Source organism: Cupressus sempervirens, chromosome 10 (assembly GCF_028749045.1).
Source record: "Cupressus sempervirens isolate cs-2001-9-10 chromosome 10, ASM2874904v1, whole genome shotgun sequence".
NCBI classification, from domain to species: Eukaryota; Viridiplantae; Streptophyta; class Pinopsida; order Cupressales; family Cupressaceae; genus Cupressus; species Cupressus sempervirens.
In genome coordinates, this window is record NC_143127.1 from 855,298,143 (window position 1) to 855,311,667 (window position 13,525).

The following is a 13,525-nucleotide window of genomic DNA, read 5'->3' on the forward strand; positions in this document are numbered from 1 at the left end:
GTTTATAAAAGGGCTGAAATGATTGTGTTGTAGGATGGTGAGGCAAATGGATTTGAAGCATAGGAAAGTGAACGTGATGACTCAAATTTCACATTATATGAGTTTTTGCATAATAAAGTGATGACCAATTACCCACACATGTACTTTCTTAAGCTTGGTAATTCTCAAATCTCTATTTTAGCACGACTCTTTGTCTTTCTGTTGAGTTTTTTTTGTTTCCTACTATTAATATTTTTCTTTATTTGATTTTGATATCTTATCATGTTGTTTTAATCTTAGATTGTTTTCAGTTTACAGTTATAATTTACTTTTGTTCTGTACCAATTGGTAGGGTACTAAATTGGTCTTTTGAACAGGTTCCTTGGCACACACCTTGTGGTGGTGTATGTAATGGGGATTGTAACTTGGTATGGTATCTTTCTATTTCTAATTTGTTAAGTATAAGGATTTCTTTTAAAAGACAAATTTTGTCTTTTTGTACATCTCCATGAAGTGATTTGGGACAAATTATTATGTCGAATAGCTGACTTCAAGTGTATGCAATGCAGGTGTTTTAATTGCTTAGTGAAGGAAAGCTTTTGGGTCTAGTGGATCCAAAATTGGGAGATAATTATTGTGTAGAAGATGTTTTGAGATTTATTCAAGTGGCCCTTTTGTGCACTCAAGGAATGCGTGCGTTTTTTCCAACCATAAATGAGCTTGACGCTTTCAGTGCTATTAGGGGAGGCTTCCATTGAGGATATATGTAGAACAAGCTTTGAAAATTCTATAGAGAGATTCACTACTCTTATCAAGTACAAAAGCATTTCAGACCACTAGCACTTACTTCAACTCTTATGGTTCTTCAATCACTTTTAAAAAATGTGGAGGGCTATTTGGTGGGCTCTATGGTTCTTCAATCACTTGTCAACCTTTTTTTCTCATTGCAGAAAAAATATAATCCTATTGGCTCTCTGTTGCACGCACATAAACATGGAACTGATAGTGCTTAATGTTGTGTTCATGTTATGCTCCTTTTCCTTGTGGATTAACTCCCACACTATTTTGTAAGACAACATTGATAATAAATGCAATAAAAATGATTTTTTGATTCAAGTTAGTTTTATAATATTTTGTTGAGTGCTTTGCAAGAATAAAATATTGGGAATAGTTATGGTGAATATTCGATTATTCATATTTGGAAACATTAAATGTTTAAAATAATATTAAATAATTTTAAATTTTTATTATTATGATATTTAAAAAGATATTATCTCTCTACAAACAATTGCTAGTCTACAATGAAATAACTTTTACCTTTAGATAAAAACACAAGTGCCATATCCCATTTACCAAAAAGGGCTAAATGGGGAAATCACTGCTTATCAAACTCATATCACTGCTTTTCTCACTCAATTCGATATTTATTGTTCATGTTTCTGCTCGAGATAAGATTCTAATGGCAGATATCAACAGCAAAGAAGCAATGGAAGATCACCCAACATCGTCAGAGTTATGTTCGAACTGTGCAGAGAATGCTCCAGAAATAGCTTGCTGCAAAAATCTCAGAATATTTGACTCCCAAGCAGAAAAATCTGCGTATAATCAGCGACCCAATTCGCATATTCAATTGCAGAGAAATTTGAATGAAACCATTAATGTGGTTTTATCAACTGTTATCCGATTTCTTGTCTATTGTAACCAATAGTTGTTCAAATTTGTTGGGATTTCATTCGTTTTATGGAATGATTGACTGCCAAAAATATGTAGTAATTATAGTGGTAAGAAATGAGAGAATTGCAAAGCAAAACAGATTGGCTTGTTTCTGAAAATTGTGGTTTTGTTTGCAATGTGAATTGATTTTTGTTTATATATACTGTTCCCACTTGTTTTGTCACCTGTTTTGAGCACGCCCTGTGTCATAAGTGGGTATATAATTGTGATGATGGTGGCACTTTATATGATCTACATCCAGGCGGGGAAAGAAGAAAATATAGTGCCTGACGTGTCTCTTCCTCTACGTAGTGTTTTGATGACGGTGATGAATTACAGGCGCGGGCAGATGGAAGAAATAGCAGTGTGTGTGATATGCCTCAGCGAATTTGAGGAAGAGGAGAAAATTGCGCGAATTGACTGTTGTGGAAGCAGATATCACGAGGAGTGTCTGGGCAGGTGGGGTGAAAGCAAAGACAGGAGAAGTGTATGAACGCGTATGGAAACGAGTTCTTCAATCTTAAAAGATATGCAGTTTCAGTTTGGGAATCTATGTAAGATTTTCCAACTAGATACTGCATAAGTTTTGACAGTAAAAAGATTGAGGGATAAACAGGGTATAAATGCTCCTCCAACATATCCATCCTTCGGTATCTACGCAAAATTAAGTCCCTACATTAATATTTCTCAGCCCCTCCGAGAATTTAAATCCGCGGAATTGAGTGAAATTAAAGAGGACAGGTGTCCTAATTCTCATTCAAGACAGCTGCAACGGCTTCATAAAATTACAGGATATATAGATCAGTATGCAATGAGATTTCTGTATACATACGAACAATTTAGCTATCCTTCTCCTGAAACTAACCGTTCATCCTCTCACAGGTTCAAGGCAAGGGTCGCAATTACATAAACAAAATGAATGCGATTACCCTGAGGCACGTGGTTTCCATAGTTTTTCTTTTATGCATGGGAGTCTTGCACCCGGGGGACTTGCAGGAGAAGCAGAATATCAGCGCTTCCGTTTTATCCGAATGTTCTGGTGCATATCTCCTCACTCTAGTTTTTACTTTGTGCCTTTTATTTCTCATTATTCAAATTCTTGCTTCATTGTCGCGCTTCTCAACCTGGTACCCTCTTTAACTGTCGCCAAGATGTTTGAAACCCCCAATGTTTCTTCACCTGCATCGCCATACTCTTTCAGCTTTGTATTCTTATATTTCCTGATGTTTATATGTTTACTGGTTTGAGCAGGATCCAAGCCGCCCCCGTCGTCCATGTGGAGCAGCGATGCGAGCAAGAGTGTGAAGCTCCGCCCGGAATTCACCGTCATTAGGGTCCTCATGTGCTGTCTGGTACTATAATGCCATCTTTCAAATCTAACGGCCGAGGCTGTAACCATTCGCTTTTGGTGTGAATGTGTTCGACTATGCTTTTTATAATTCAGTTTACTTCCGGCTTGAAAATGACACGGATTATTTTTTACAGGTGATTGCTAGTGTTGCAGCGATGCGGAGGTTATTTCCATTGAAACGGGTCTCTGCATACAACAATATCAGTAATAATTTACCCTGCCAGAGGGTTGATAAGGATGGGCCACCTTGTTTGGAGAAGGGAAGCGATAGCCCAAAGGAGAATTCGCTTGAAAAGCAGTTGATGGCAGATAATTCTTCTGCTATTCCAAAGGAAACTATCTCTGGGGGAGGGGATTTGAAGCGTTCATCTCCACATTCGAAGCGGTCATCTCCCCATTCAGTATGCCATCACAGAGAAAGTCATTCATCAACCACTTCCATCTTTTCCAGCGACAAGAGAGAAACATCTTCAGCAACTAAATCGCTAAGGTTGATTGAAGAAGAGATGGAATGTCGAACAAAGATACTAGAGAGTGAGAAGAATGATCTGCAGCAGACATTAGAAAAGGAGGTAGATAGGCGGTCAAATGAATGGGCTTCTATGCTGGGAAAAATTAGGTCGGAGGAGAGGAAGATGAGAAAGAGGATCCAAGATCTGGCTGAGCAAAATGTACAATTGCAAAAAGAAGTTTCATCTTGGAAGAATAGTGTGTGGATGCAAGAAGAAATCTTGAAAGAAAATTCTTGTATATCCTATGATGAATCTCTCAAGCAACATGCAGAAAATCCAGAGGCATATCAACAGGAACAACAACATAGAGAGGTAATTAATGTTATTTATTTTGCTATTTTAGGGAGTTTTCATTAACATGTTTTTGTGATCAACCATTATTCTTCATTGCTATTTTAGAGTGAGGAGGTTTTCAAACAACTAAAACAAGAACTTAAAGCCAAAACTTTACTGGTCAAGCTTCTACGGGAGAAATTATGTTCCAATGTGGCTGATGTAGAACAAACTGAGGAGAAACTTGCAACTTTTGAAAGGAGTCAAGAGGTTTTGAGGAGTAACATTGAAAGACTACAGGCTAGGCTCACTTTCTCAAACCAGAAAGAGAAATATTTGGAGCTTCTGGTATGTGTTGTCATGCTTTCAATTGTTTATATTTAGGATGTCAAACAGTTCCTTAAATGGAAGATTAACTTACTTTTGAAGAGCATTATATTTAGTTCAGATTATGAGCACTAATGCTATGATATATTTTATCTACAGCTTGGAGGGAAGGAAAATACCATAAAATGTTTACAGACTGACTTAGAAGAATGTCAGAAAGAACTGACGTTGTTAAGAGCAGAGATACCCAAAGTTTCAGAAGAAAGGAATGGATTTCAGCAAGATGCAGAACAACTTACCTTGCAAAACATTAAACTCATCGCTGAAGTTGGAACACTTAAGCTCAGAGTAAACAAACTAGATGAAGATGTATTAGTTAGGGAGGGACAGTTGTCGATTTTGCAAGACTGCCTAAGGGAAAAGTTCTTTAAAGAACTGTAGTATTGTCTGGGTTCATTCCTTTTCCACTGACATGTAATTTTCAACATTCTTGGTGGTTGTATTCTAGTTCTCACATTTGTAATATAGCGGGCATCGCTTCTACAACATTTACTTGTTGCGACACTATCTTTTGAGGGACAACATTCATATTGTGGGAAACCTTTTTATTATCTTATGTCTTCATAAGAGCTTCTTTTTGTTGTGGACAATTCTGTAACATGTTCCCTTTATTTAGATCATTGCGAGCTTCGTTGCAACTGGGCTCATGACTCTGTAATAACTTTGAAAGCGTCATTTCTATCATTTATTGCTTGATATATTGGATGGTTGTTTATTGGAATAAGGCTTTATCATGACTGTTAATGAGGATTTCTCCTCGTTGCGATCTGTTTCTTGAAGGCTTCTACTACATCTAATGATTGTCATATGATTTTACTTTTCTTATTATATGGCCTGCACAATGAGACAATTACGTGGGTTGACATTAAACAACTTGTAAAGACAGCGCCCAGAAATTGAAACAAGAATACTATATGTTTGACTTCTTGTTGGTCTAATCATGCAGTAATTGAATTTTTCTTGTGAACCCTAGAATCGTGTTCAGTAAGATTTTATTAAAAATGCCCATAAAAGATACATGCCACAGTAATGTTCCCTGTTGGGAATCTGCTCAAATTTCAGAGATAAACATGTTATACTATGTCTTGAAATTAAGTTCAGCATAAAAATAATCAGGGTACATATGCTATTTAGCATACTCAGTCCCGAAATTTCCTATTCCTTTCCCAATCAATAACCTTAAGTAGGATGGGGAATTACTTCTATGTTGTCAAGTCCTTTCGAGAAGACAGACAGTGCAGCTTTCACATCCTATTGAGGGTTTAATTATTTTCTGGTTCTTGAACTTTTAGGTTATTTCTTCACAAGATTGGTCTAAACTCAAAAAGGATGCAAATTTGGTAATATGTTGAAGCACATTGGTGACAATTGGCTCAAGAACTGGAAAGACCATGTGAGAGGCAGAGTGTTTGGTCTTATAGAACGTCAACATGAACTCTAAGGGCTTTGGAAGTGAAATGTGGATTAGGGAGACACATAATCAACTTCAGATGTTGGTACTAGACAAAAGTCATCAAGATCAAGACAAAAAACTAATTCATCCCCTCAAATATTTCAGCACCTATTCATTAATAATCTTTGAGAAGCTCTTATGGATTAGGACCTGGTCAATCTTAGTGGACTGGATTGGAGATACTGGATGAGAGTGCTGGCAAGATATCAGGTCAAATCTCACCCTCCCGAGACAAGTATCTACAAGACCATGGTCAAAATAGAGGTCTTCTCTTACAAACAAAGATATATCCATAGAAGAAAAGCTTCAAGAGTTTTTGGCTAATGTAGAGGAAAAAATGACAGACTCTACATCAAAGATGACAACAGCTGCAAACTAGTCTCTTGTAACACCACCACCGACCCTTCGTGGAGTTGGTGGTAGCTCTCTAGGTTCTATCACCTCAGGATCTATCTTGGGCACTCCAAGAACAACTCCCTTGCGGTCTGTCAGAATGTTGCCAAATTCACAAAAATTTAAGACATCTCCAAATAAGGGAGATGTGACCTCCCACCTCCTATGTCGATAGAACAATCAATAGAAGCCTTTCAAAATCTGGGATTGTATCCTCATATAGAACAATGGAGAGACCAGCTTTGGTAGTGGTTCTCTAAAGTTCTGCTAAATCATTTGTTCAAAAAATTGCTGCCAGTCATATCCAGGTTATGTAAGCAAGCTTGGTACCTTTATCACCATAACACAATTAGGGAATAACGTACCAGATTTTGGAGCATCCCCTGTAGCTTTATCTAATAATACTTCTAATCAATGGCACACAGCATATACTCTTGATGAGAATACTATCCTCCATCAATTATGAGCTACTCTCAGACAAGCATGGGATGCACCTCCTACTCCACAGCCATCATTACTAGACCTTCAACCTCCACAAGAGAAACCTTTCGATCCTGTTATATAGGAATTCTTGGATGCTGTAACAGAGCATCAGAGGCTTTGTGGACTAATGAAAGGGGAGCAAGTTAAGGGATTTCTACCGCAAAGTAGTGTTCATGCTGATTACATTGTACGGCGGATCAGAGACCTTTCTGAAGGAATGATGCAGAGCTACACCTTAGGAACACTTCCCAAGGAATAATCAACTCGATGAGACATCAAGACATCAAACGACTCTATCACATCATTTCAGTATCACAATCCTCAAAAGCATTGTGAGATACAGCTTCCCACATCAAATATCCTTATTCAAAGCACTAATCAACTTCCCATAACAGGGGACAACATTAAGGTTCTCCTTTTACCTCCAAATCCTATCATTCAATAGGCCTTTAAATGGCCACTCAACACCTAATACTCACCTGGTTCCACATATTAAATAATTCTCTCACTGTTTCAGCATCTATACTCTACAATTCACCAACATCCTATGCAATCATTTGTATATCAGCATTCATATAGCAACATCCTATAATCTTTGTTGGTTCTCGTTCCAGCACTCCTCTACATGCCTCATACTAGGGATCTAAGACCCGATTGTTCAGTGTTCTGTGTCTACCAACATGAGACAACACCAAACTTGTTGACTGAACCCAAACTCTTAACCCTACTCTAAACCTTGTGACAACTGGTAATTCCTTAATAGTTACCAGCACACTCTGTTCTTACACATTAACCACTCTTAACCCAACAATCCGATTGGCGTACCACCTACCTAGCATCAAGCACAATGTACTCAAGGAAGTGTTTCATTATTCTTCTACCAAAGACTTACCAACAACCTTCTATGCAATCAAACAAACACAACTTACCAGTTGCTATACATTATCATAAAAATGCACTCCAGTTTGCAATTCCTTTGCATCAGCTCATCTACTTGGCGGATCTGATCTCTTCCAATTTTCCAAGTCTTTACAATCATCTCTCCACATTTCTCTTATGGATTCAAACCACCTTTATACTCCAACTAAGTGGACAAAGCCCAGATGCAGTGTTGCTTTATCAAAACAAGAACTTCATGGCTTATCCCATAGATCTGTACTGAATTGTTTGTATCTTTGGAACCCAATAATATTTCTTCGATCGCTCTGGTGAGCGTCTTCTTAATTTGGTTCCTACAAACATATCAAAAACTTAGCACTATCCAATGGTTGGTTGGAAAGATGTGACCTCCGCACTGGGACTATTTTCTCAGACAGTCATCCTTTCTTCTTCAGCAAGCTTCCATTTTCCACTCAAAACACATTTCCTGCACCTTCAATATAGTTCCCTGCCACACTTCTTTCATGAAACTATAATACATTTGTATGGCCAGCTATTGGGCCTTATTCCACATTAAGTAGATTACTAAACTACATTGTAATGATACCTAATGCCCTACCCCATGGTTAGTGGATCGATTTCAATTCAAGATTTTGACTTTTTATAACAATGAAGTGGAATTCTTTAAATTTCAAAAGATGCTACACTCAATGGAAAGAACATGTGCAATCCAAGTAACTTCAAAATATTACCATATTAAAGATCATGATCATGCTTTCAAGGCACAATAACAAGAAATCAGAATAACATAATTTGCAGAATACTTCAATTTATTGTTTTTAAAATATCCTTATACATCAATTCATGTATATGTATTGGGTTTCACTATTTTTATAGACTCACTCCCTTTTTGGGGGCAACCAACAACTATTTATAATTGTCATTGAACTGACTGTAACTGTTCCTCAACAGTGTTAACCTTACTGTTTTTTTGGGTTGTCTAGTTGACAACAGCTCGACAAGCTTTACTGTTATCCTTGCATCTGTCATTACATATTTGTCATAGTACATTTAAATGACCATATTAAGACTCCTCTAACATCAGACCTTAAACTATCAACCCTTCCATTTAGCCCATGTAGGCCTTTTGACAAGTAAAATAACTATAGTTCTCAACTATTGAATGCATTGCAAGAATAAAATAAGCTCAACCATGCATAACTGGTTTTCCGGAAAATTAGTATAGCATAAATTTGGGTTTGGGAGCTGTCATCATTGACTGCGGTTTGAAGCCCCAGTCATGTCTAATTGAGTTAGAGGAAAAACAAAGAAATAGATGCAACATTATCATTTAATATAAATGCAGAAAAAATAGATTTACGTTTCAGTATAGCTCAGGGATTTGTATATGATCTCATCCTTGTTTGGAAGATGCTATTTGGGTAGGACTTGTATTTGACTTGGTATATGCATACCACTTTTGGCTTGCTGGATATCATAGATGTAGAACACGTTTTGAGGGAATCGATCAACTCACAAAAAAGTTCACTAAAACCTTCTATTATCTTTTCTTGGAAGGAATAAGCATAGGGTCAAAGCTATTGGATATCCCTTCTGATACCTTTTCTTTTCAGGCTAATGGGTCTGGTGGAATTATCATAGACTTTGGAACAACCATCACTTATTTGGAGCAGAGTGGTTATGATGTCCTGAAGAAAGGATTGGAGTCCATAGTTAAGCTTCCATAGGCTAATGGATCTTCTATTGGATTGGACCTATGTTATACTTCTGCAGCTGCCACTACAGAATTTCCAATTGTTACTTTCCATTTCAAAGGAACTGATTATTTTTTACCAAAGGAGAATTACTTGATTCAGGATACCAGTGGTGTTCTCTGCCTTACAATGTTGCCCAACTTCTGGCCTCTCTATATTTGGGAATGTTTAACAGCTGAACTTCCATATCCTTTACAACCTTGGTGAAAACACCTTGCCCTTTGCTCCCACTGTTTGTGATGGCCAGTAAATAATTAAGCATGGATCTGTGTAATGTATTGTTCTAGAGATCCCTTAAATTTGGAGTGAATTTCTTCGTTATGTATCTAAAATTGAAAGCAACTTCTCTCACTTTATAACTGGCACATAAATCTCTAATAGATTGTAAATGTTTGCATTGAATATGATAAATATACATCTTGTTACTGTCCTTTTAATGAATTAGATCCTGGAAGAGTTGATTGATGCATATGTCTTATAGTACAGAAGAATGATCATATATCCATATATTGGAAGAAGAATAACCATAGGTATGTCCAATGTATATTGGTGTATGAATACAAATGTACTTGTTCTCTCAGAACAATTCTCTATATCTTACTTATGTTTATAGCTGAGCTGCGATTGCAATTAAGTGCTCTCATTCATATCTTCTAGTCACCACAGATGATGTTTACACTGCTCTAGGATTAGCCTGTACATATCTCTAATTGCTGGCTGTACTTCTTCCTTGCCACTGATTGGATACTTCCCTCAAACACAATGTGTATTGCTAGCTTCTTAATTGTTGCTTATGATCAACCAGTCCATGAAGATAATAATTGATGACTTTAATATTGACCCCAAATTTTGCATGCTAATTTGTATTGTGGTTGTTGATGTGTGCGTCCCTTTATGACTTACTTTGAGGTAGTGCTAACTGAGTTTCTTGCCTTGCATATGTCCTCGATATGATATTTTGTGACTCATACTATAGTCTGCAAACTTGTCTTTTCCAATCGAATGCAAATGTCTATATGGACCAACTAGAACATCAGAAATATACAAGGAATATGCCAATGCTTGAATGTGCGGATCTGACAAGTGGAGAAAGTTTTTAGTTGAGTTCCCATGAAAGCCTCAATTTATTGTTTGAGATACCAATGATCTTGTTACCCATGAGTTTATGGGTGGTTTGAAGACTGTCTATGTCATTGGTGCTGGGAAGTTTCTCATTTTTTATTATTTCTCTTGAAGTGCATTGGGTTGTGTTTGGTAATACAATTGCAAACATAATGACCATTTTTTTATGCACAAATTCTTGGAGATCATATTGGCATGTGAATGCATCTTCTGTAGCAAATATTTGTGTTTTTTAGGATTACCAATGTTGAATTTACCATTCAAACTTTACTAAATTATTGTGAAGGCATCATAATTTTAGTTGTCCTTTTTTTCTATTGTCTCTCAATATGCATATGTTCCACACAAACATAAACATGTGTTACTCCGTCAAAAGTCAAGGGAAGTAGGCATAGGGAGAATTTAGTGTCTATGATTAATGGACTGCCTGTGGTTATGTATCAATCGACAAATGAGATCGAATTAGTGTGTGAAGAATAAAATCCATGGTGGATACTAGAAAAGTTCTGAATCTCAAATTTCGACATTGTAAATTGGTAAATACTCACATGTATCTTCTAGTTTATATATATATATGTATGTATGTCATGTTTTACAAAATGAAAACAGACACATACTTTTCTAAGAGAGGCATCAGTGGAATGTATGTAAGGAAGGTGGACACCATCTCATCAACGTCCAGTGTAAATTAGAACAATTTTCTTTTTTAAGGAAAACATAATAATTTTGAATTTTCTAATCCTAAGAGCCTAGGTCATCACTGCAGAGTTAAAACCTCTAAATCATTGAAAGGCCATAGAGAAGAATATATGTACTGCCTATTTTAAAGCTATTTTGTCATTAGAAACTAGCTAAAACCTAACCCGCTTTGCCAAAAAGTATAAATCTTGTTTTTTCCTCTATTTTTCTAGATGGAACATTATATGTTATATTATGTTCACTTTTTAATCTTCATAATAAATTACAATAAATTACAATAAATTAATGATTTCTAAAAAAATTGTTATTCTTTTTATTGGAAAATCCACTTTTGAGCAGCAGGTACATAATTACATTTTTGCGGATTACATAAGATGGCAGCATGTCTGTAGGGTTTTTTGAATAAAGGTTCTTTGCAATGCTACACTTCAACCTTAAGGGTGATTTCCAAATAATGTTTCACACATTGTTTCTATTCTTAATATGTTCATTTTCTTAATACTTTCCTTTATTCCTAATCTGATGGATAGCTTCTTGTTTTGCTTTTTTTTTTTTCATCATTTGACCTGCATATTAAAGAATTAGCAACAAATGTTAGGGGTATTTAAATCTTACATATTCTTCAAGAGAATTTCATATTTGACTTCTTAATCTTTACTTAGTTGTGGAGTATCACTTTTTCTCAATGTATAAATAATTTTAAAGGGTGCCTGCACACTTCCTATAGTTTCATCATAATTTAGAAGTAGGTGACTTATATGCTGCATCTCAGGTCTTGCTGCTGGCAGATTATTTTATTTTGTATTTTTTATGTAAGGCATGGTTGCAGCTTTGACAAATGAAAGTGCAACTAGTAAACCGGTCTATTTTGCCCATTGCACCTGAGAAATGATATTTTTAACGAATATGCTTCCTAAACAACCTAAAAATTGGCTATTTGTTTGTTGGCTGATACATATGTTACATTATTGAAGGGATGTATTGCATGGTATGGGAAGAGTCTAAACTAAGTTGCCGGTTCGTGGTTCGGTTCCGGGTTCGGGTTCGAGAACCGGTTCGCTAGTTCGACGAAATTTTGGAAAGGGGTTTGGGTTCATTTGGGTTCATTAGTACAAAAACATGTAAAAATTATATATATATATATATATATATATATATATATATATATATATATATATATATATATATATATATATACATACATTTTTATGAAGCATGAGTTAAAATTAGAATGTAGCATAGTACCATAAACACATTTAAAACTTTAAAACAACATAAACAATAACATATCAATGTATCATGGTGAGCATACCATCATATAGTAACATAATTCAATCAACTTCAACATCAAAGATGAAAGATTCAAAACATTTAAAATATCAAGTTCAAGTGTCATTGTTTCACATTCAATGTTTAACAGTAACTAATAGAATGAAAATCTATTAAAATTTTGAATTTCTAGTTCTAAGTTCTTCATTCTTCATCTTCATCTTCTTCATATTCATCTTCTTCATCTCCTCCTTCTTCGCCTATGCTATTACTTGCACCAAGGCCAATGGGATCAGCAGCAGAATCAACAATGGTATTGGCATCAAAGTTATCAAAATCATCAATTGTAAGTGCAGCAGTGGAAGCATCCAAGTCTACAATCTTTGCATCTACATCCCACTTCTTTGTCTCCCCTTCTTTGTATTCTTGACTCTTGTGTGAAAGAAGGCGCAAGTTGTTATGCACAAATACCAGGTTCTCGGCTTTTTTTGATTGCAACCTATTGCGCTTAACCGAGTGGATGAAAGAATAGGTGCTCCAATTTCTTTCTGATGCAGAGGAACTAGCAATCTATAAAGACAACATAGGGTAGGCAATTAAAAAGGAATTAATTCAATCTTATTAAAAAATTCTTTTGAAGATAAAGTGAGCTAATTTTTAAAAAAATAAAACTTACTTGTGATATAACTTTGATTGCAAGGGGCTGCAATGTTCATAATTTTTGGCCATGGAGGTACCACCAACCATGAGCATGCTTCTTGAACCGATGACGAAGAGCATCATTACTTAGACTTGTAGCATTGACAAATGCTATGAACTCATCCATGATTACATCTCTTATATCATCATCAGGAAATATTCTTCTAAATGTTGTCTGGTACCCGTCAGACACTTCCATATCTTTGTATGGTGGCAACCTTCCTGGTAGATCACAATATTGTGAGCTATAGTATTTGGGGGTCAAGGCATAGGCAAGCAAATGTAATGGAGTGGTCATTTTGTTCCATCTTTCATCAATAATTTGTTGCACTTGTTTGAAAAAGGTCTCTTGTGGATCTTGCTCCTTTTCATTTATAACTTGCTTGATCTTCTCAATCATTGAGTCTATGCCATCATAGATCTCTCCAAGGCAAGGCCTATCCATGTCAGTGTACCTAAGCATGCTCATAATGGGCTCGGTGATCTTAAGGAGATATTCCACACGTTCCCACCATGAGTCAGTCAATAGCCTATCCTT

At 36.1% G+C, this 13,525-nt stretch overlaps 1 protein-coding gene across 1 annotated transcript; it reads left to right on the forward strand.

The window, feature by feature from the left end:
• Positions 1 to 1,827: 1,827 nt before the first annotated feature.
• LOC149536702 (uncharacterized) lies at positions 1,828 to 4,939 on the forward strand. Its single transcript, XM_089805734.1, has 5 exons — positions 1,828 to 2,731; positions 2,944 to 3,044; positions 3,178 to 3,867; positions 3,955 to 4,176; positions 4,315 to 4,939. Exons 1-5 carry the CDS (start codon positions 2,608 to 2,610, stop codon positions 4,594 to 4,596), a joined length of 1,419 nt encoding a protein of 472 aa, XP_089661860.1. The 5' UTR covers positions 1,828 to 2,607; the 3' UTR covers positions 4,597 to 4,939.
• Positions 4,940 to 13,525: the final 8,586 nt, after the last annotated feature.

What these genes read in the sequence shown, in the direction of transcription:
- LOC149536702 (XM_089805734.1), top strand. Translation starts at nt 2,608, where the DNA reads ATGAATGCGATTACCCTGAGGCACGTGGTTTCCATAGTTTTTCTTTTA. An exon ending in CGTTTTATCCGAATGTTCTG is followed by an intron (nt 2,732 to 2,943) that starts GTGCATATCTCC and finishes TGGTTTGAGCAG; the next exon opens with GATCCAAGCCGCCCCCGTCG. An exon ending in AGAAATATTTGGAGCTTCTG is followed by an intron (nt 4,177 to 4,314) that starts GTATGTGTTGTC and finishes TTTTATCTACAG; the next exon opens with CTTGGAGGGAAGGAAAATAC.